This window comes from Eptesicus fuscus, chromosome 1 (assembly GCF_027574615.1).
Source record: "Eptesicus fuscus isolate TK198812 chromosome 1, DD_ASM_mEF_20220401, whole genome shotgun sequence".
NCBI lineage: Eukaryota > Metazoa > Chordata > Mammalia > Chiroptera > Vespertilionidae > Eptesicus > Eptesicus fuscus.
The window spans coordinates 29,813,290-29,838,852 of NC_072473.1; the positions used below are offsets into that span (position 1 = coordinate 29,813,290).

At 36.7% G+C, this 25,563-nt stretch overlaps 1 protein-coding gene across 1 annotated transcript in view; it reads right to left on the reverse strand.

Annotated features, from left to right (window-relative positions):
* The window catches only part of DACH2 (dachshund family transcription factor 2), an 829,176-nt gene that overhangs the window by 592,463 nt on the left and 211,150 nt on the right, over nucleotides 1-25,563 (reverse strand). The window contains exon 2 of the mRNA XM_054720954.1: nucleotides 1,357-1,395. Within this exon, the coding sequence (XP_054576929.1) occupies nucleotides 1,357-1,395 (39 nt within the window). The remainder of the gene's footprint in view (nucleotides 1-1,356; nucleotides 1,396-25,563) is intronic.

Here is a 25,563-nt window from a genome sequence, read left to right on the forward strand (position 1 = left end):
GCGTCTGCTCCCTCTGTGGGAGCGCACTAACCACTAGAGGGCAGCTCCTGCATTGAGAGTCTACCCCCTGGGTGTCAGTGCACATCATAACAACTGGTTGACTGGTCGCTCTGGTCATTCCACCTTTCAGTCACTGGGCTTTGATGATAGATAGATTAGATAGATAATAGATAGATAGATAGATAGATAGATAGATAGATAGATAGATAGATAGATAGATAGATGATAGATATAGATAGATAGATAGATAGATAGGTAATAGATAGATGATAGATAGATAGATAGATAGATAGATAGATAGATAGAATATATCCCAGATATTAGAAACACTGCCATAACAATTTTCATTTTCCATGTTGAAAACTCAGGATAAATCACTTAGAGTGATCCCAATCTCCCCTACAGACTAGAAGGAAGGGGAAAAGTCAGCACAGGGTGATTTAACCTGAGATGGTTGTTTGGAAGAGAAGAGAGAGCACTATTGCAGGCAATAGCAAAACCTACTTTAGTATCATGGGTTGCTCTCCTTCTCTTTTGCCTCTCTGAGTAACTGCCAGTTTTTCCCCATTACAACCTAAAAGATATAAAGCCTGAAGCAACATGGTATCTCTCATTGCAATTTAACTAAAATTGTCATAGACATTTTAGGAAGTTTCAAGTATGAATCTTCTTAGATTTCCAAATACTTAAAGAATGTATTTTCAGAAGAACAAAAATTTTAGAACTACTGACATGCCTACAAAATATATCTATGTCTAATGCTTAGAACTCCAAAATATTAGAATTGTGGGTTTTTCCCCCCAAATTGTTGCTGTAGCACACTTAATAACCTTTGCTGCCCTGCAAAAGTGAATGTACCTTCCTAAGCATTCAGAGTCATGGGGCAAGGTAGATGAATTACTTTCCCATTATTTTACATAGGTGTCAATGTTTTTATGTCAGAGACCCTCACTCAAACCCCATCAATTTTACAGCCTTTCTCTAACTTCTTCAATTACCAGGGAAGTTGCTTCTTGTGGCTAGAAGTCATCTCTCCACTGCATGTTTCTGATATCTACTCCCAGTTAACAAATATGAATGGTCACAAACTAACACTAGTGAAATCATGGGGACTCCAATTAACTAGAACCCTCAAATGTGCAGACTAGCTCTAATTAGCTATTTCGATTTCTTATTTTATTATTAACTAATGGTTAAGCAAAATTCAATGTTTGCTGCTGAAATTTTTAAATGGCTCTGCTTTCCTACCTTAGTAAGTATAGTATAGGTAACAAAATTATTGAAGTTGGGCTGAATCTGTACAGGTTCCAGGACATTCCCAGGAAGTTGATTTTTAAAAAATAAATACATAAATACCTGTTAACAGCTTGTTTTCTTGTCATTTGCCTCTTCCTTCTAAAAGGAGAGTGTAGCAAAAAATAAATAAATAAAACCGGTTAATTGAGAATTCTGGTTAGTTAGCTTCCAATTAATCAAGCCTTTATTATATTTTACAAAAAAAATCTTCTCAAAATCTGTAGAAATTTTAGATAAGTTACACACAATGAAACAGCAGCAGGGAAGAGCACAAAGAAGGTAGGAAAGCCTTAATTGCTATTCGATAGTATTTTAAATATATGGATAATGTTATTAAACTTTTGGTCTAATCCCCATTGAGTAAAGAATAATGTGAAATGTGATGTGGTTTAGGGCTTTTCCATATATGAAGGCAAGGAAATAAAGTTATAGATTTCTCTTGAAGAAAATGGCCTCGGGTCATAACAATTCCAAAAAGGCTTCAGCAATATTGTGTCTTTCCCCTTTCTCTCAAGAGCTTTCTTCCCATCCCATCGGGTATTCCAATACTTTTTATAGAAAAATCCCCTTCCAATTTTTTCACATTTTTTATTTTGCCAACAGGGTGATGAAAATAAGCCAATATAAATGTTATGCCTTAATTTCCCAAACATGGAGCCATTAATCACTCAGTTCACTCTATACTTATTTCTGTAGAAACATGTAACTATCTTACATCTTCCTCCAAAGGGTTACACATGCACATGTGCACACACACTATCACTCACTCACAAACATACAATCATACACACATCAAAACAAAATAAGTTAAGCACATACAAAAAAAATCAATAAAAAATAATTAAATGCATTAATAATATAACCATTCTTTCCAGTATTATGATTCCCAGCATTCCCATGACCTTTAATGAAGAACAATAAAATCTAAAATTCCATGCTAAAAAAAAAAAAAAAAAACACTATAAGGACTGTAACTTGGGCCCTTTTGAGCCTTAGTGCACTTATTAGTACAGAAACAGGAACCTCTCTATAACATCCAGTACAAATATATATGGGTTGTTCATCACCCCTTTAGAATCTTTCCTTCTAATAGCCTTTTTGTTAAAAGTTTCCCTTCATGTATTTTTTGTTTGTTTGTTTTTGAAAGGCAACTGCTTTCCTGCTTAAAGGTCTGTAGAAGATCCTATCTAATAAAGAGGGAATATGCTAATTGACCATCACAAAGATGGCAGCGCCCACAGCCAATAAGAAGGGAATATGCTAATTGACTGTCACACCCTCAAAGATGACAGTGCCCACAGCCACAAGATGGTGGGGCCCAGTCCCCTCAGCCACTCTGGGGCAGCAGGTGCATGGCATGGCTGGACCCACCCCCAGGCCTGCCTCCTGAGTTCCCCAATCCCCTCAGCTCCCCAGCCGCCCAGGGCCAGCCCGAGGTGCAGGCAAGCCTTGGATGGTGGCTGCCCAAGGCTCAGGTAACCAGGGCTGTTTGAGGCTTGTGCTGCCAGCAGTAGCAGCAACAGAGGTGTGATGAGGGCATCACCTTTCCCTGATCACCGGGTCACCTGCCTGTAGTTTCTAAATAAACCACAAATGCAAGCATATAGGGCTGCTGGGGAAAGAAAGTAGGAGTGAAAGAAAGTGAGCCTTTACTTCACCTACTTTGGTATTCTGTCACTTGACTGACAGAACAATTTGATTTTGCTTTATAGTTCACTCACCCACCCTGATTTGAAATGACACTTTCTTAAAGTAGAATATACTCATACATACCAAGTCAATGTTTATCCATACATTCCCTTTCCCCCAGTTTTTTTTATTTTTTTATTTGTCTTTATTGTTGAAAGTATTACATACCAAGTCAATGTCTGTCCATACTTTCTTAAACCAATGGGCTATACATCACCAGACTTTTTTTTTTCCCTTTTACCATCGATCCCAATGTTTTTTCTTATAAAACTTTCTAAACTCACCAGAACATTTTTGGCTGTCACCATATGTACATAATTATACTAAGTTCAAACAAATAAAACCATTTAAATCTTCTAAGGTCTTCATAGACTCATAGATTATTTAAGTTTAGGACTTCAAAATTACCAAGTATTGAAACATTCTTGCTAGTAGTATCCAATAAATATGTGTCCATGAGCTAACTATTATTTAATTAAGGATTTAAAACTTTCTCAGGAGTTTACCTTGACTTTTGAAAAAATATCAAATGTAAGATGTATTTTATAGTACTGTTTATAACTGTAACTCTAGAACTTCAAGGGCTACATGTTAAATACACATACTTTATTTTTTATATTCAAAATATAATATGACTTCTACACTTCTGAATTTGTTCCTTCTGTGATGTCAACTAACTTATTTTAGATTTCTTTACACTTTGCCAAATAATCAATATTTTGGTAATTTTTGCTGGACAAGCAGATGCTACAATTATTATCAGCTCAGTATAGAGCAGCTTTCATCTGAATTTCCTCAAGTTGGCCTAGAATGTTTTATATCCCCTAAAATTCCTCTTTGTCTCCTGAAGTTACATTTTGCTACCTCTTCCCACTTCTAAGTATGGGTATGAAATTAAAGTGATGAACATAGGAACTAAAATTTAATTTTGTGGCTGAAATATACCTATTTCTACATTCTTACAAAGTGATTCACAAAAGGGGTTACATATATTCAAGAACAGTGGGTCAAATACTATTCTCAAAATACCATGACAGCCAATAGATCTATTACCAACAGAAGCCCTACAACAAATTGTGGTAAGTAGTTAGGGTCTCTACTCAGCTCGCCAGTTCTAATAATCATTGCTGCACTACATTAAGACACTGGTTATCCTTATAATAAGGATACTTTCCTCCAACATACAGGGTATACCTGGAAGGTAATTCTGCTCTTGCTGAGACCCAAGGACTCAGGCAGAGCAGGCTATATTTTAATTTTTCAATATCATTTTTATCCTGTACCACTTATAAAAGAATTTTCATACTTAGATTTTTCTAAGTTGTAATGTGTTAATGCAAACCCACAAAGTTAATGGCAATGGTTGTTGCCCAGCATGCTCTTCTCTGATTGGAGGAAATTCAGCAGAAGAATCAGAGATATGGAATTTTTACATTTGAAACCTAAACGTAGACCATAAAATCACATTTAATAATAGAGAAATAGCATACAGATCACATGCCAAGAGAAAACAAAATATCACAGAGTAAGGAGTCCAGTTAAGAACTCACAGACTCATTGGATTTAAGTATTTTAGTCATTTTGAAGATAAATTAAAAATTCACTATCAAATATCACATAGTCATACCTCTGAACTGAAGGTTACTAGAATGCTACTTTTATTAATTCTTCATGCAGGGGAATTTACTTAAAACAGAGCATTTCAAAGATACAGTCAACCTTTGAGATGGATTTCAAACTTTTACTCTAAAGAACTTGAAGTGCTGATGGGTGGTAGAAGGAAAGACAAGAAGGAGCCACTCTTTTTCATCCCTTTAATTAGTGAAGCTGTCTTTTTCCTATGTGATGTATTGTCAGAACTGCTCTAGTTTACAACCCACCACCACCATTTATCAGATGAGAAAAGTAGCCCCTTATGTGTTCAAATGTTTGGCCAAGTTTAGTGTTCAGAAGTCTCCTTACACCTAATTTATGCTGCTGCCCCTGAATTTGCCACCCTGCTTTCTCTACTGCATGTTAGGGACCACTTTTTGAACCACCCCCCAAAGATTATAATATTTGCTTTATCTTCATGGAAACAATAAGGTCAATAGGCATGCTACACATTTAGAAAGTAGAAGAGACAAGACAAGATCCATGGCTACCTTGGTCTCTAGGCCATTGCTCTTTTTACACTGTTTTCATTTATTTTGTTTTTATTAAAATACAGTTGATAAAATAGTATATTAGTTTCAGGTGCACAACATAGTAATTCAACATTTAAATGCTTGTGATGTGATCTTTTAAGACAGATGCTACAAACTGGCAAATAAGACCTGCCAAATATAATGTGGTCTGCCCAGAACTTTGAAAATCTGGTCCCACATATTTACTGACACAGCACAACTAGAGGAAGTAGAGGAGCAATGTTTACCCATAGACAGTATATATGTACACTCTTATGTTCCCTACAGATCCCATAATTTACTCTGATCTTATGCCTGACCCTTTAAATGAATTTCTGTTATCTCCTTGGGTCTAGTAGGAATTTGAGTTTTATGACCATTATTTTAAAGTTTATGGGTATAATTTACTCAAATATTAGTCAATTTACCCAAAGAAACTTAAGCTAAAAGTGCTAGACTGTTTACCTGAAAGGTCATATGCACTTTCTTTAATAGGAAAGACAAGCCTTTGACCCTTGAAGTAGATGCCACTTTACTATATATATATATATATTTACGTACAGAAAAGCATCTAAAGAAAATTGTGTTAGATGAAAATAGATTCAATACAAAATGAATTCTGATTACACTCAGAGAAACATTGTTATTCAATCAGTGTAGTAGCAATAAATTTAAGATACCAAAAGATTGAGCCCTAGCTGGTTTGGCTCAGTAGCTAGAGTGTTGGCCTGCAGACTGGAGGTCCTGGGTTTGATTCCAGTCAAGGGCACATGCCTAAGTTGCAGGCTCGATCCCCAGTAAGGGGCGTGCAGGATCCTGGAAGCCAATCAATGATTCTCTCATCATTGATGTTTCTATCTATCTCTCTTTCTCTCTGAAGTCAATAAAAATATATTTTATTTTAATGCTATTTTCATTACACCTCTTATGTCTCTTTTTATTTATTGATTAAGGTATTACATATGTGTCCTTATCCCCCCACCGCCCCCCCTCCCCCCCTCACTCATACCCTCACCCCCCTGTTGTCTGTGTCTATTGGTTAGGCTTATATGCATGCATACAAGTCCTTTGATGGATCTCTCCCTTACCCTCACCCTCCCCTACCTTCCCTCTGAGGTTTGATGGTCTGATCGATGCTTCTCTGTCTCTGGATCTGTTTTTGTTCATCAGTTTATGTTGTTCATTATATTTTTTAAAAAGTCAAAAAATTATAAAATGTTTCCTATGCTTTGATAGATGAAAAAATTGTCAAGTGATTGCACACCTTAAATATATATAACTGTTATTTGTCAATTATACCTCCATAAAGGTGGAAAAGATGTTTCCTATGCTTTGAAATTAGAGTCAACTGTTAACCTGACATATACTACCATATTTCAGGAACTGCTAAGTTGGGCTTTAGTTGTTTCTTACTTACACTATTCTTTTTAATCGTGTAATTTGTGTCTGTGATCCAATACAATAAACGAAGTGTTCATTTTGAGAACAAATATTTAATAAATATATAACACATAAGTCAAGCAATGTCCTGCCCTCCCCCAACTTTGCATGTAAAGGATAAATGGCCAGTAAACAGGTGTTAGTAAAACTGGGTTTAGGTTATCTTTGGAGGCTTTATTAAATCATGCTAACTGTGGCATTTCCACTGTTGGAGCTTTTAGGGAGCTTTCCCTACTCTTTGCTAATAAGTTTATTCATTTTATATGTCACCTCTTGCTCCACAGCATATGTTAGGAATCCTGGAATTTCTTCGATAAGCTCAGTATGTCAAAAGGGAATGAAAATATATTTCATTATAAAACTATAAAAATAAAGGCCATAATATTTTAGGTCTATTTAAGTTTTCAGAGGGCATCCAAACAAACTATTAATCACTTGAGTCTTCAAAAACATGATTTTTGGGTTCAAGGCTCAAACAATTAAAACTATCATTTTCTTTCTTTTGGAAATTTATTTTTCTTAGAATTATTTGGGAATAAAAAAAACTTTGGTTACATTAAATATCTGTTTCTTCTGAAAGGCATTTGTGCATAAGCTTGATTATTTAAAAGGTCAGGAATATTTAAAGTCAGAGTCCAGAGAGAAATGTAAAGGAAAATTGAAAATGGCATGGGGTGATAATAAAGATAAATAAGTCTATGGCAATTTTTACACTTGTTTTTAAAAGAGGGGCTTCAGTATACATGTATATATTTAACATAGGCTGTCAATATAACTTAAAGAATGCAAGACTCTATGCCAATTATCTCTGACAGATGATCCTTTATACAAACAGTACTTTGTCAGTCCAGTCTGAGGAACCTCAGTGGTTCAATGGTATTTCTCATATGTCCTATAATAACAAAAAAATCTCAGAGATAGGATTATGGTTCACAGCATCAAATGTGTTTTTCAAGGCAATGATAATAAAAAATTAGAATAACTTGTTCTCACAACACAACAATAATTATTTCAGTATGTACAATATGAATATAAGTTTCAACAAGGATGAGGACCATTAAATAGTCATATTATCAATCTATCCCAAATATTTTTTCAATAATATCCTTCTGTATATTCAAACTCACTAAATAACAGACACATAAGTAAACTCTGATTATTAAATAACCTACATGAAATCATTTATATTATTTAAAGCTTTAAACATTAAAATCTCACAAAACCTTCATAAAAGTTAAATCACTTAATGCTGTGGGAATCTTTGGCCACAATATTTCTGTTGGGAATGTGTCTCTAACAGTTCTTAGGTTTGGCCAAAGACACATGAGTTACCCGTGGAATCTCATCCTTTGATCTCTATGGGGGTTGGGGGTTTAGCCAGCCTTTTATAAGGGAATTTTTAAAACACTTATTACACACCTTATATTTCAAGTCTTCCCATTGATGATCATGTCTTGCTGATATATGCTCAGAATGACTCACAGAAACCACTAAGAAAATGTGCCAGATCAAATGAGTCATTTATGGTAGATATACATTAAAGCCCTTGAGGCAATGGGCACAATTGCTGCTTTATCAGCTTTTAGTTACCTTTGGGTTTGATATCACACTCAAATGATAGGATATTGGCCTACTTCCTAAATAGTATGCTGCTTATGAAGAGAACTAGTGGCAGCCTCCAATTCTGAATGGTTAATTAAAATAGTGTTTCCTTCATAACATTTAAAACAATGTGTGAATATTTTATCTATTTACTTGTTTTAGATCTATCTCTCCTCCAAAAATGCAATCTCTGTGAAATAATAGGTTTAGGTTTCTTGTTCATTGTTTCACTCCAAAACAGAGATGGCATGGAGTGGATGCTCAGTGAATATCTGTCAGATAAAGTGACCATTAAATATGTGAAGGTGCACTTTACTCGTTCATATGCATCACTATTCAGTCTTCAAGTTCATTTACATATAACATGTTTTAAGAACCTGTTTCTACTATGCAGCACTGTTTTGCATCATTGATGATGGCGCTTAGTTTATATAAGGACAGCCATGGTGTTTTAGAATCTGAGTAAACTTTCACTGAGTAGCTAAAGTTGATTAGAAACATTATAAGGCCAAACTTAGTTGATGGCAACAAATAAACTGAATTTCTGATGTATATAAAAATGTAGTTCCATTATAAAATTATTCATGTAGAGAAAGAATATTCTAAAATTTATTTTAATTATACCTTCCCTTTTTCTAACATTGGTTTAGTGAAGTCGGATGAGTAACACAGATCTGTAAGCACAACTCAGCTAAGCTGTTTCTAAGAAAATGAGTTCATCTGGCAATTGATCATTCTGGTAATCCTATCTGGCTTAGTCTAGCTACAGATGAAGACAATTAAGCAAGGTCAGAGCAAAGGAATCCTGAGCTGGACACACTCTCAATGTATTAATAAGAGGCAGGAGTGAGAATGAAGAGGATTATTTATTTGAAAGTCTGTTAAATCCATATGTTCATCCCTTGAGTTAATCCCTGACAAGAACTACTCTATTATTATAAATAAAATAAAATAAAGTAAAATAAAATAAAAAAGCATGTTTTTTATCGATTAAGATACCAGAGGCAGATAATTAAAATTACAAATGATTACTTTTTGAAACACTACATATAATTCATTTACATGTCCAAAATATCATGTTAAATGATAACACCTTACCGTTACAGTTTTACACTGAACGGCATTTTTCTTTGTTAACTAATAAAGTACAATATTTTGTCTACAAAAGTGGGTTTGAAACACTGTACCACTTTTATAGAGAGAGATACTGGAACTAAAACATTTTTAATCTGCTTCAGTGTTCTTCTACTTCTTATTGTTTATAATATTTATCTATCCAAATATGACTAAATACCCATTTTCCTTGATGGTTTTTTTTCGTGATCATCTTGCCACTTTTATGACATGTAAAAAAACAACTTCTTTAAGAATTAAAGGAAGCTCTTCAGACATCCTATCTAATAAAAGAGTAATATGCAAATCATCACTTCGCTACACTCACAAGCCACACCCACCAGCCATGCCCCAGCCACGCCCACCAGCCAATCAGAAAGTGAATGTGCAAATACACCCAATCAAGATGGCTGCAGCCTTGGAGAGCGGCCATGGTTGGAACTGGGCGATTGGAGCCGAATATCAGAGGGGAATATGGGAGCCAGCTGGGGTCCCGCACAGGTGATCAGAGTCAGCTGGGGTGGCTGCAGGCCATCAGAGCCAGCTGGGGTCCCCTGCAGGCCATCAGAGCCAGCTAGGGGGTCCCTGCCCAGAGCCTGAGCCTTGGCCAGAAGCTTGAAGCCTTGGCTGGGGCAGAGCAGGGCGATCAGAGCCAGCTGAAGGTCCCTGCCCAGAGCCCAAGCCTCGGCCAGAGGTTTGCAGCCTTGGCCACTGGAGTGGAGCCTGGCAATTGGAGCCAGCTGGGGATCCCTGCCCAGAGCCCAAGCCTTGGCCAGAGGCTTACGGCCTTGGTCGTGGATGGAGCCGGGTGATAGAGCCAGCTGGGGGTCCCTGCCCAGGGCCCGAGCCACAAACAGAGGCTTTAGGCCTTGGCCAGGGGCGGAGCCTGGCAATCAAGCCAGCTGGGGGTCCCCTGCCAAGGGCTGGAGGCTTTAGGCCTTTGCAGGGGTGGAGCCGGAGATCGGAGGAGATAGATGTGGACTACAGAGGAAACACCTTTTCTGACCGCTCATTGGCTACGCTCCCTGTATGCCATTGGTAATATTCTTAGTAACTTGGGTATAAGAATCCAAAAATGTGATCTAGGGCTTTTCCACCACACTCCTGGGGAAAAAAATGAAGGTCTGCTGCTGGAGGGCTAAGAAATGTCATAACCTGCCCTACACGGTTTGGCTCAGTGGATAATGCCTAGGTTTGCCAACTGCAGAGTCCAGGTTAGATTCTGATCAAGGGCATGTACCTAAGTTGCAGGCTCCTCCCTGGCTGGGGCCCAGGTCAGGGCTCATGCAGGAGGCAACCAATCAAAGTATTCCTCTCAATTTGATGTTTCTCTCTGTCTTTCCCTTTCTCTTTCACATTCTCCAAAAGTCAATGGAAACATATACTCAGATGAGGATAAAAAAAAAAAAGAAATATCATATTCTATGAAAGACACATCTGGAAAATGCCTAAAGAAAGTTGTCATTTTTTTCTTGGTGAAGGGACTGGAGTCGATGTTGATGAAAACACCTTGGTGGCTTCGATGACTGGCAGTGGCTCCAGCAGCGGGGTGATGGGGCTGGTGCCTTTCCCTGATCAACCTGGTTGTCTCTCACAAAGGGAGGCCAGACTGCAGCTTTGTCTCTCACAAAGGGAGGCCAGACTGGGAGCCCTCAGGGAGCAGGCCTAAGCCGTCAGTAGGACATCCCCTGAGGGCTTCCAGTATGTGAGAGGGGGGAGGCTGGGCTGAGGAGACCCCCCCAGTGCACGAATTTCGTGCACCAGGCCCCTAGTCTATCCTACCTTATAATACAGTAATATGCAAATTGGCCGTATCTTCGCTACACCCACAAGCCACGCCCACCAGCCAATCTGAGCGAGTATGCAAATAAACCCAATCAAGATGGCTACAGCCAGAGAAAGCAAGGTTTCCCAGGCAACAGAGGAATCCAAGCTTTCCAGCTGCCCTTGCCTGGCCTAAGCCTCCACTCAAGCTACAAAGTTTCAATTATAGAAGGTAAACAAATCAAAACAGAAATGGCGGCAGCCACGGAGCTGGAATGAGCAGGCCAGGTTTGTCCCTGGCAACAGAGAAAACAAAGCTGCAGAGCCCTGACCGGCCTAGGCCTCCACTCCAGGCTACAAAGTTTCAATTATAGAAGGTGAATTAACCCCAACAGAAATGGCTGTCAGCCACGGAGCAAGCAGGAGGCTTGGCTCCGCTCCAGGATACAAAGTTTAAATTGTAGAAGGTAAATAAATTCTAGATACCAGGGCCTCTGCTTGGGTCGCCAGGGGGCGTGGCTGGCCTGCAAACCACCACAGGCTCCTTGCTCAGGCCGCCCCACACCCCAAGGGAACCCCCATCCTGATCCGGGACACCCTTGAGGGCAAACTAGCTGGCCCCCACCCGTGCACCAGGCCTCTATCCTATCTAATAAAAGAGTAATATGCAGATTGTCCAACACTCCAACACACAATATGGCTGCCCCCATGTGGACACAAGATGGCTAGCACAAGATGGCCAGCAGGGGAGGGCAGTTGGGAGGCACCAGACCTGCAAGGGAGGGCAGTTGGGGGTGATCAAGCCAGCAGGGGAGGGCAGTTAGGGGTGACTAGGCCAGCAGAGGAGGGAAGTTGGGGGAAAACAGGCTGGCAGGTGAGCAGTTAGGTATCAATCAGGATGGCAGGGGAGTGGTTAGGGGGTGATCAGGCTGGCAGGCAGAAGCGGTTTGGGGCAATCAGGAAGACAGGCAGGTGAGCAGTTGGGAGCCAGCAGTCCTGGGTTGTGAGAGGGATGTCCGACTGCCAGTTAAACAGGCAGTCGGACATCCCTCGAGGTGTCCCAGATTGGAGAGGGTGCAGGCTGGACTGAGGGACACCCCCATTCCGTGCACGAATTTCGTGCACCGAGCCTCTAGTATATATATAAAAGGCTAAGTGACCATCTGACTGGCTGGTAGGTATGACGTGCACTGACCACTAGGGGGCAAACACTCAACGCAGGAGCTGCAGAGCTAAGGTGACAGGGCAGCAGTGGTTGTCAGTCCTTGGGTGACACACACTGGAACCAGATAGGAGGGAGCCTGATTTCACCTTTGGTCCTGAATTATATTGTTGCTGGGGCACTGTCAAACCTGAATCTGGTTTACTATACACTTGCATTTGCATTCCACACCCTGTACGACAAAAACTTTGCAGAGTGCCCTCTCGCACTCCAGGACCCTTTGGGGGATGTTGGCGAGCCAGTTTCAGCCCTAACCTTGCAGGCCAGGCGAGGGACCCCACCTGCTGGAGGGACCCCGCTCACTCCCCAGACACCCTTTGAACTGTGGCACCACCCCAGGTGCTGTAGGATGGGGAGGGACAGCAGGAGATTGACTCCAGGGCGTGTCCAGCCTGTCTCTCCCAGTCCTGCCCCACCGTCCACTTTCTAATTAACTTCCTTTCAATGTGCATGAATCTGTGCACCAGGCTACTAGTATTATATAACTGATACTAGTAGTTTGTATACTGATCCTATAGAGACCACATTTTTCTCCTCATTCTACCATAACTGCGTATTAATTCAACATTTATTCTACAAATACTTACTGATTCTCAACTATGTACAAAAGGTTCTTTGCTATGAACCATGGAGAATACAAAGATCTTCAGGCATGGCCCCTGATATCAGAATATTACTATCTATAAAATGAAAAATATTATTGTTGCACGTTGTTACATTGAAAGGCTTTGAGTGATAAACTCCACATGGTTTCCTGGCATCATGGTGGCACTCAAAAATATCTGATAAATAAATGTTGAATGCATGAGTAATATAAATGAACTGTTATAAGAATTTAGATGAAAGTATCACTTTTACCTAGAGTGAACAGTGAAGTCATTATGAAAGAGATGAAATTTAAGTCTTGAAGGATAGATAGGTTTTGAAGAACAAAGACAGAAAGAGAACAAGAATGATTGAGATACTCACAGGATGGACAGATTGAATTGCTACCAGAAAGTTTGTAGGTAAGACCAGGTAGGAAATTACTGCAATATCCTCAGCATATCACCAGATTGATAGAGATGAGGATCAAAAGGAAGGAACATGTACAATGGAAAGTATAAAGTTAGTATTAGTATAAATTAAAGCTTAAATTAACATGGAAACAAAGTATAGAATGGAGCAAAGGAGAACTCTGACCTTACGACTTTGTCCATGAAACATTATTTTCCAAGTTTCATAAAACTAATTTATAAATGAATTTTCAAACAGTAACCTCTTCAGAAAACAAAACAAAACAAAACAAAACAAAAACACCTGAATAAGGCATAAGGGGACTTGGGTATTAGTCCCGAACTACACAACTAATTAGCTGTGTGACCATGAGCAAATGTCTTCCCCTCTCTAGATCCCAGTATACTCATTTGTAAAACAAGGATTAGATAAACTGACCTCTCTAATCAATGATAACTCAAATATCGTATGGTTCTCTGGTTCCTAAATTGCCAACTACATAGCAAAAATACAGGTAGATTAAATTCCTTTTGATAAATGAGTGGTTAGTGCAGCTTAGTTCACATTCCTGAGGCATACTCTTATTCCGTTGATTTATAAATACTTATTGCAATGTCTGTAAGTAGTATTCAGCTAAGGGGCATATCCTTCCTGTTTCAGAAAAGGACTCTGAAAATTCTTCAGACATTTTACTTCACAGAAAAAATAGTAGGGCATTATTCTGTTTGCATGCTACAGAATGATAGATTTGGAGTGTAGATGTTTATTACAGCAAGTTTCACTTCCATTGACATTTATACATCTCTTTTACAACAATCTCTATTATAATAAAAACAAATTTGACTTTATCTATCTAGTATATGTATATCAAAGTGAGTTTATTTCCAATTAAATCTTCTTTAACCATGCTCTTTAAATGTTACAGAAATTCAGGATTCTATCCTGTCTTCACAGCTCATACTTTGTAGTCCTAAGGTCAATCTAATTCTCCCTTTCAAATGCCACATTATTTTTTTAAAATATGGTAACTGGAACTAAACATAATATTCTAAGTGGGTTTATAGGAATGTTGTGGTCTCATTATATAGCCAGTAGATTTTTAGATCTTTTTTATAACATGTATGCAGGTAAAAATAAGCTGTCATTTGTCAAGAAAGTCACTGTTACTTTCATTTCTCTTCTGTGCAGTTAGCTTTATTTTAGGCTTCCTGATTGGAAAATTCCTATAAATAGAGAGAATGAATTACATAGTGTGCCTAACAGTTGCACAGAGAAAAACATGTTACTCCTGACTGATGTGTAACAGCCACTTCATCCTCCATAGATAAAACTGAAAGAACATGAGTGTCCTTTATTTTATCATTTAATATGCAAACATGGTAGGTAATGCTGGCCTCATAAAATGTATTTAAAAGTGTTTCTTCCTCTTCAATTTTTTGGAAGTGTTTGAGAAAAATTGGTATTAAAATTCACCAGTGAAGCCTTCTGGTCCTGGACCTTTATTTTTTTGGGAGGTTTGTTATTACTGATTCAATCTCCTTACTAGTAATCACTCTACCCAGAATTCCTATTTCTTCATGAATCAGTCTTGGAAGATTGTATATTTCTAGGAATTAAACAACTAGAAGCAAGAACCATAACTAATGGGTATCTCTTTGAAGTGTCTAGCAAAAGACCAGGTACAAAAAAGCAGTTATTTACAAAATGGCTACAATGAACATTTAAAAGGGCTGTGATGCTCTGCTGGCAGCAAAATCTCAGACATTTCTCATAGCAATATGTTTATTGATACATCTCCCAGGGCAAAGAAAACTAAGGAAAAAATAAACAAATGGGACTAGGTCAAAATAAAAAGCTTCTGCACAGCAAAAGAAACCATCAACAAAATGAAAAGAGAGCCCACGGTATGGCATGGAAGAACGTATTTACCAGCGATACATCCCATAAGGGGTTAATTTCCAAACTATACAAGGAACTCATACAGCTTAACTAAAGGAAGACAAGCAATCCAATTATGAGTGTGCAAAGGACCTAAATAGGCATTTCTCCAAAGGGGGCATACACATGGCCAAGAAACATGAAAAAAATGCTCAGTCACTGATCATCAGAGAGATGTAAATTAATACCACAATGAGGTATCAACTTACAGTTGTCAGAATGGCTACCATCAACAAATCAACAAATGTCAAGTCTTGGTGAGGATGTGGAGAAAAAGAAACCCTCATGCACTGCTGGTGGGAATGCAGACTGGTACAGCCACTTTGGAAAACAGTATCAAGTTTCCTCAAAAAAATTAAAAATGGAACTTCCATTTGATCCAGTGATCTCACTTCTAGTAATATATCCTAAGAAACCAGAAACACCAATCAGAAAGAATGTATGTACCCCTATGTTCATAGCAGTTTCATTTACAATAGCTAAGATTTGGAAACAGCCCAAGTGCCCATCAGCAGATGAATGGATAAAAAAGCTATGGTACATTTATACTATGGATTACTATGCAGCGGTAAAAAAGAAAGAACTTTTACCATTTGCAATAGCATGGATGGACCTGGAAAGTATTATGCTAAGTGAAAGATAAGTATCACATGATCTCACTCATATGTGGAATCTAATGAACAAAATAGATCCAGAGACATAGAAGCATGGAACAGACTGACAAATTTCAGAGGGAAGGTGGGGATCAATGGGGTGGGTGGAGAATGATTTACTGAGGAACTTCATGTATATATATATACATACCCTATGGACACAGACAATAGAATGGTGAAGGCCTGGGAGGGGCAGGTGTGAGGTGGAGGGGGTCAATTGGGAAAAAAACAAACAAAGGGGACATCTGTAATATTTTCAACAAAAAAGATAATTTTTTTAAAAAAAGAACATTTCCTCCTCCAACTGAAATTTCCTTCCCTATGGATTATTGGGGTATTCCTTATATAGTTTCTATAGTTAGTTTTTTGTTGTCTCAAAAGTGTTCAATATCATCCCACTTCAGGGTTTTTTCTCCAAGTTTTGGTCTTTGTCTCTTGATCCCAATCAAATAAAATAATAAAATCCCCTTGGTGAAAATCAACATATTGACATTGTCTTCGATTTTAAGTGTCAATTTTAATATTTTAGCAAAACCAAACAGGCCCACCAACAAGTCTCTAAATAAAATTTCCAATGCATGGTTATCCAGGTGACTTATTAAAATATAAATCTCTTAGCTAAGTTTACACAAGGGTTATGATTAGCATTAAATGAGTGCCCATGAAAGCTTTTAGCTATTTTCTGACCTAATATATTTTTTGGCCATTCTGTTTTCTTTAAGTGTTTAGTGTGTTGTTGTTTTTTCTTCTTTTCAGGAGCTGTCTGTATTATTCCTTTTGTATATTTACCCTTTTCACTTTATCAATTACTAAAGGTTACTCCCATAACTGTCTTCTCAAATAATGCATAAGCATTTCCTTTATTCAAACATAGCTATATGTATATCCATTTTTTAGAAAACATGCCCTCTTAAGTCTAAAACTTTACCAGGCATGCATTTTTTTCCTAAAGGTTCTTCAACAATCCTGCCCCAGGTTTTTTGTTGTTGTTGTTGTTGTTGTTGTTGTTGTTGTTGTTGTTTTTCTGCCCCAGGTTTTTGGATAAAACTCTTCCTATCACTATCTCTTGAGTAAAACAAAATTTAAAAAGAATGAAAAATGAAAATAAGAAAAGAACTCTCCTCTCCTCTTATGTGAATAGAAATCATCACTAATGGAAATGATTCAATATTCCCCAGCATGTGTAGATCCTTCTTACCCATCCCATCATGCATCTCCCATTGTCTCTATAGTGATGTCTGTATTAGGACTCCTTATCATTACATTTGTTCTCTTCCAAGCTGTAGAAAATGTTAATGTTTTCACACTGAAAATTTAAAGATTTCAGACTGCCTCTTCATCTCTCCAGGACTATTGGACTTTCTTTTTTTCCCCTTCATACTATTGTAGCAATCCTCCTATATGAGATCTTTAGACCTTTACGATGCTTGCGTGTAAACCTCTTGGTCTTATAGCAATCACATCTTGAAGAATGTCTTTGTATCTGTGAATGTTCCCCCCTAAAAATCACAAGTGGCAATGAAATACCACCCAGTTATTCCTGAAGGTGACTTCGTATTTGAAAACAATACATTTTTGCCTTACTCAAAAATACCATGTCCTTATTACCTCACCCTAATCATTTACTTATTACACTCTTCAGAAAACAAAACTGAAAAAAATCAATAGGATGTCACACAAAATAAGCAGACAGGTCTAAATTTTTTATATACAAATTGTAGAGCATTTTAGGCATGGAGGGAAACTCAAAGATGGTCAAAGCCTTGACTCTTTTAAAAGCATCATTTTATTTAAATATTTTAATAGGAAAGAAACTAATGTCCTACTTCAATAATCTTTGAGTGCTAAAATAATAAAATAAAAATCATGTGTAACAAAAGGATAAATGTGTCTTAATTGTAGAAAATAACATTCATTTGTAAACTTTAAAAGCCTGCTAATCAAAGAGTTTCTTTAGATCCTTCAAATACTATTGTAATTCTAACATTTCTTCTGCTGACCATAATATGTGTATAGAATATAAACCTACATATAAATGTATATGTTTTCCACCCAGATAAACAAAATATTAAATACCAAATCACATCATTTTTCCAAACTATTTTTCAGGGGAAAAAGATAATTTTATGTTTAAATACCATTGTTTAAATTTCAACTTTGATGTCTAGCTAAAAGGAAAAATAGACTAGTGAAAGCAACAATGTACATTTACAATGAAATAGAAGCAAGCTATCTTCATACAAGAGTTTTAAAAATCAGTTATAATATAGTTTTGACAACTGCTTAAATGTTAGGAGTAAGCTGTGGTTAAGAAAAGTACATTGCCACAGCATATAGAAATTTACCTCACCATATTGTAACATGACAATATAAACAGGATGTTTACATGATCAAAGTGTTTTAAAATGCTAACCATATCATATGTTAATACAAAATTTTAAAGGATATGAAGTTGTAAGGAGAATGATCACCATGAAATAAAATTTTTTTAAATTTATTTGAAGCATCAAAAACACCTCTAAAAAGGAGAAATAGTCCCAAAGTCAATTTCTTCTTCTCTAATCACTATCAAAAAACAAAACAAACAAACAAACAAAAACCCTTAAGAAAATCTAATTCTGAATAAAGCACCTAAATTTGACTTTGAAACCCTAGATTATTTCATATACAGCAGGTCCTTTAATAACACTGTTTGTGGGGTGTTTTTTTTTTCAATTTCATTATAATGTGTTGATGAAATGCCTTAGAAACTTATCTCTCATCAATTAGCCTATGGTAAAATTGATTTCATTATAAGTCTTTTCACGTCAAATAACAGAATGTGTTGATGATATTAAGTGGAGACTTACTAGACTTAAAATATAATCTAAACATATATGTCTAAATGTACAGTTTTAATTAAGGAAATAATGTTATAGGAATAAATTCTGAAAAAAAATCTGAATTTCTTGACAAATAATTTTTCTCTTTAACCAGTTTTCTTTTGGATTGAAAATTGACCAGTATCATATACTAGCTTCTGGTCTTATTTTCCTACATTTGAAGTAGCCAAAGTGCCAGAAAACAGAATTGAACCTCCAAGTGTCAAGTCTATGCCAATTTACCAAAAGATTCTTGCTAAACACTGATAAACTGTTCCTAAACTATTATTGTGGATTTTAGAATACAAGTATTATCACAACTAAAATTAAGCCCAACTGTTAAAACTACAATGTAGTACTGAAAAAAATCTATTTAGCAATGGGCAAATCTTCAATATTTTAGAATTCTTTTTTTTTTCCAAATTTCAGTAACTTGGTGACACTGAATGATAAACAGTTCTGTTTGCACTGGCTCTAGAAAATGAATAAAGTGTCTTAGAAAACATGTAAGTATGTTTTCCTATCACTAAAGACAGTTATTAGCATAAAGGGAATATCAAGAAATTAGGGGCTTTTCTGTCTTTCACAAATAAATTCTCCCAGGTTACCCATTTGTTTTAACTGTGCCTTTCTTATTAATATTTTTTTCAAAACAACTTTTCTTTTTAAACTTTTTATTTAGTATGTTATCTTAAATTTATTTTAAATAATTTTAAAGGTTTTGGTTTAAATTTACCACCTTTACACTTTGGCCAATTTTTAAGTATACTTTTTGGCTATCTGCATTTTTCTGTCAAAAAAATATATATATGTATATGTAAGTACACAAATTTATGTAATTTAATAATTTTTTTATTTAAATTAATGTGATAAGAATGCTATATTTCTCTCTCTCTGAATGTATACCTCACAGTATAACTGAAATCCTGGACTCTAAATTCTACATATATCTTAGCCTTGGGTCATTAAGACTTCTGTGTAAGACTATGAGTGGGGTTCTTATTTGAACATTTAGGTTTAGACAGTATCTAGCATTGTTCTAAAGACTAGCATTTGTTAAATACAAAATAAGCATTTGCTTAATAAAACTCAAGAGTTACCTAAGGATTTTTCTGATATAATCTCAGTATGTTTTGCTGCAGGTATAATCATTTGTAGGTATTAAAGGGATTTACTAATATGAATTAAATGGTTATTTATTCTTCCATAAGTATTACAATTGTATCCATCCAGATAACATCTAGTAAGTTAATTTTCTCATTTCTGAATTTAAGAGATGAACCAAAGAACTTATATGCATATATGCATAACCCATGGGCATAGACAATATTTTGGTAGGTCTGGGGGTGGTGGATTCAGGGTAAAGGTGGTGGAGGGGGAAAGGGGACATCTGTAATATAACAATAAAGATAAATGTTTAATAATTAAATAGGGTTCTCTATTATTTTTTAATGCTGCAAAATAAATCTTTTTGAATCTGTCATATTTAACTCAATACCTAAAGGAGAAAAATGGATATAATGTATTCTGTATTTTTCTGTTTAACTGAATTTTCACTACAAAATATTGATTTTTCTGAGAAGAACCAAGATGGCGGTGTAGGTAAACATAATACTCACCACCATATCAAAATCACAACTAACATACAGAATGACCATCATTAGCCATCGTTCAGAACCACCCAAAAGCCGGCTGAATATAAGTCCTACAATGAGAAAAGTAAAGAATAAAGCAAATGAGACTAATAAGAGGGTCAGAAGCACAGAATGGGTTGGTGTGACACCCACATGTGGCATTTTTTTAAAAATATATTTTATTGAGTTTTTACAGAGAGGAAGGGAGAGGGATAGAGAGTTAGAAACATCGATGAGAGAGAAACATCGATCAGCTGCCTCCTGCACACCCCTTACTGGGGTTGTGCCCACAACCAAGGTACATGCCCTTGACCAGAATCGAACCTGGGACCTTTCAGTCCGCAGGCCGACGCTCTATCTACTGAGCCAAACCGGTTTCGGCAACATGTGGCATTTTTTTAATCCAGAGGTATATCTTGGCTATGGAGGCCTCCTGTGAAGAGCAAGGGTCCAGCTCCACACCAAACTCCCAGTCCAGGGTTCCAGAACTGGAAAGAGAAGTCCTCATATCTTTGGGCTATACAAAGCAGCAGGGATTGTGGCTAAGTGACACAGAGGCTGCTGGAGACCCAGGCATTTCCTCTTAAAGAGCCAGCACATGAACTTACATGGACTTGCTTCCTCTGAGTTCCAGCACTGGGTCAATAGCTTGTGGGGATTCAGGGACATACAGGGAGGAACTGGATTGTCTGGCATCAGAGCAAGAACTCAGGGGTGTCTTTCTCCCAGACAGGGATGCTCACAGGGGTCATTGTTCCTATGCTGAGGTCTCCCCCATGGCAGAGCTGACTGGCAGCCATATCTGAATTTCCATCAGTCTGACTCACACTGTTTGCTCCACCCTGGTGGTTCCCTGAGACCATGCCCCATCCAATCTGTAGCTCCACCCAAGCTGTTTAAATGGCCTGTCCTGGCTCAGGCTTCAGACTTTCCTAAAATCTCTCAAACAAATAGTAGTTGGCATCAGCATTCCCCATACCTATCAATAAGATGCCCAAGAGAACTAAGCATTGCCTGGGCACCTCCAAGCCCAACACATGTAGCAACTATCTGCAGAATGGTGGCTCCAGGAAGTGGCTGACTTTGCATCTTCTGGGAGGTCCACAAGCCATTCCCTCCCGCCACCCCCTCCTCATATTGGACAGCTTCAGACCATACCAGATTACAACTTTACATATCCACATGCAACACATTCAAGGGGCACACTCAGTGAGCACAAAAGCCCCACTGAAGCAAGCCCTGTGCTTCATAGGGATATCTCCTGCACAACAGCTCTTCCACTGTAGTTGCAGCTGGTCCTTACAGCAAATTGGCTTGGAGGTCAATTCCTCCCAGTGACACCAACAGAAATCAAGGCACAACTACAACAGGACTGTGCACACAGATCACATAGGGGTGAACCTAGAGTGATCAGCTCAGGTGACTGGGGAGGCTGAGCCAATGGGCCCTAAGAGACACCTACTACAAAAGGCCACTCTACCAACTCCTGGATACATAGCAGCTCTATCTAATACATAGAAACAAGCACAGGGAAACAGACAAAATGGGAAGACAAAGTAGCAAGTTACAAATAAAAGAATAGGAGAAATTTCCAGAAAAAGAACTAAATGAAATGGAAGCAAGCAAACTACTAGATACAGTGTTGAAAACAATGGTTATAAGGATACTCAAGGGTCTTGATGAGAGCTTCAAGGGACTTAGTGAGTCTTTCAAGGACCTTAGTGAGAATTTCAAAGACATGAAAAAGGACCAGTAAGAAATTAAGCATACATTAACTGAAATAAAAAATAATTTACAGGGATGCAACAGTAGAATAGAGAATTCTGAGAATCAAATCAGTGATTTGGAATATGAGGAAACAAAAAACATCCAATCAGAAGAGCAAAAAGGAAAAATAATCCAAAAATATGAAGATACTATAAGGAGCCTCTAGGACAACTTCAAGCGTACCAACATTTGCATTATGGAGGTACCAGAAGAAGAAGAGAGAGAGCAAGATATTGAGAACCTATTTGAAGAAATAATGACAGAAAATTTCCCCTACCTGGTGAAAGAAATAGACTTACAAATCCAGGAAGCACAGAGAATTCCAATCAAGTGGAACCCAAGAGGCCCACACCAGACACATCATAATTAAAATGTCAAAGGTTAAAGACAAAGAGAATCTTAAAAGCAACAAGAGAAAAGTAGTTAATAATAAGGAAAAAAGTTTTAAAATACCAGGTGTACCGGTTAATAATGCAGATTTTGTAATCAAAGAAAACATGATAATTTCAAGCGAAATATCAAAAGTGCTTTATTCAAAGTAATGTTCATCGCTATCTACACATTTCCCCATCTTTCAGGTAATTTGTGGATACTGTCTCAATAGAACTTTTCTTATTTTGAGGCAAACCATTCGAGGACCCAATTTTCCACTTCTTCGTAAGTTTATTATTATTATTATTATTATTATTATTATTATTATTGATTAAGGTATTACATATGTGTCCTTATTCCCCCCATTACTCCCCCCCCTCAATCCCCATGTACATTTTGAAGTGCTGCTCAGAAAGTGCGTGTGCCATCGATCCAAACAAGTGGTAATCTGAAGGAGCAAGGTCTGGTGAATACCATGTGTGGGTTAATAGTTCCCAGGCAAGATCTTTTAACGTGTCTTTAACTGGTTTTGAAGTGTGTGATGGTGTGTCATCATGAAGAAAAATTACTTTGCTGTGTCTTCTGGAACATTCTGGAAGTTTCATGATCAAAGCATGGTTCAAATTGATTATTTGTTGTTAGTAGTGATCAGTATTAATGGTTTCACCTGGTTTTAGAAGCTCATAATACACCACAACTTCCAGATCCCACCAAACGCAGAGCATTGTCTTCTTTCTGAAGCGATTTGGCCTTGCAGTTGATGTTGATGGTTGACCTGGATCAACCCATGATTTTGTGCATTTGGGATTCTCAAAATAAATCCACTTTTCATCGCCAGTCACAATTCGATGCAAAAAGAATTTCTTTCATGCCATTGAAGCAACATTTTACTGATGACTTTTCGGTTTTCCATTTGTCTTTCGTTCAATTGATATGGCACCCATTTTTCTTCCTTTAAAATCTTTCTCACTGCTTGTAAACTATCACAAATTATTTGTTGAGCAACGTTTAATATTTCTGCAAGTTATTTTTGAGTTTGACATGCATTTTCATCCAATAATGCTTGTAATTGTTGGTCTTCAAACTTTTTCGGTTGACCTGGACGTTCTTTGTCTCTCACACTGAAGTCATCACTTTTAAAGCATTTAAACCAGCATTCACAAGTATCTTGAGATGGTGCATGTTCATCATAAGCTTCCCAAAGTATTCAGCAGCACTTTTTTTCAAAATAAAGTAATGAATTGTAACTTCCCACAAATGCTCTTTTTTGGGGGCATGAAATTTGACATTTTTAAGTGTAAAAATATCTATATTAACACCTTCAGCAAATTTGACTATGAAGTTTTGAAGTTTGTTGTCAATACAAAAAAAAGCATACATATCAAATCGCATATATATCATCACATGTGTAACTCCATCTAATGAAAAAAATATGTATAATTAACTGGTACACCTAGTATGAATAATAAAATGACAATAAATACATATCTATCAATAATTTAATCTAAAAATTACAATAAAGAAACAATAAATCTAATGAACAAAGTAAATTGATGAATAAAATAGAACCAGAAGCATGGAAACATGGAAGAGACTGATGAAACTCAGAGGGAAGCAGGGAGGGATGGCAGGAAGATATTAACTAAAGAACTTATATGCATATATACATTCCTATGGACAATAAAGGCCTGGGAAAGGGCGGGAACCAGGTTCAGGGGGGTAATGGGAGGAAAAATGGGGGACATCTGTAATACTCTCAACAATAAAGATTTTTTTAATATATTTATTTTTCTGTCAAAGGATATTACTTCAACACTGTTGCAAATATTTTACTAAAAGGGAGCATTTTATTAAGCTCATATCTTTTTGAAATAGCACAAGTATGCTTATATATACTAAATAAAAAATTATAAATCCTTAGTACACCAATTGAGTTCACTCTGTATCACCACCTTACAAATAATACTGTACTTAATTATAAAACTATCTTAATTTACATTGAAGGGAATTTTTACCAAAATAAATAATAATCCTGCTGTGATTATACAAACTCAGATGCCATAAATCTCTTGAAGGTGAGATTCTGTTAAAAAATATCAAGAAAACCATTTCAGTTCTCTTTTTGAAACATTGGAATTGAATAATGAAATAATTATCCAACAGAAAAAAATCATGCGTAAACTGAAAAACATATTATTTCAATAACCACCATCCTTAGATATCAATCACATTTTTTAAATTATAATTCTAAGTTCACAATTTGCCTCTAGCAATCTAACATATCAAATAAAAAAGCAACAACAGTATGTCTACCCACAAAACAATAACAGTAGGTACAATTTTACCAATTTTTTTGCTAAAAAATATTTAAAAAGCAGATATGCCATAAGGGTTTTTAAATTTTTAGCAAATTGCCAGATGGGGCAGAATAAAAGACAAACTGCTCTTTCATTTCTGAAATATTATTTCAAATTTTATATGTGTTTTCACTTAATAATATTAGGATTAATTATGGAATTTACAAGGTCCTTCAGACTAATGAAGTGTATATTGTAATTCAGATTATGCCCATTAACAAAAGAATGCACATTCAGTATCATCATTCAGAAAAACATATTAAAGTACCAGTAAAATACTATTTAGTTTTAAAATTATGTTTCTTTTCATGCTATTGGGGTAAAAGTGGTGTTTTTTTTTAAATGTTATATATAGCGTGTTCCCCAAAATGTATACACACTTTGAATGATTATAAAGTCAGTGTTTATTAACATACAGTTCACTTTCAAAATTTAAAAGAATCTACAGAAGTGACTTTGAGCATGTTTTCATATGTCTCTTGGCCTTTCTTATGTCTTCTTTCAATAAATATCTATTTAAGTCCATTGCCCATTTTTTGATTGGGTTGTTTATCTTCCTTTTGTTAAGTTATATGAATTCCCTGTAAATGTTGGAGATTAAACCCTTATCATTGATAACATTGGCAAATATGTTCTCCCATGCAGTGGGCTTTCTTGTTATTTTGTTGATGGTTTCTTTTGCTGTGAAAAAGCT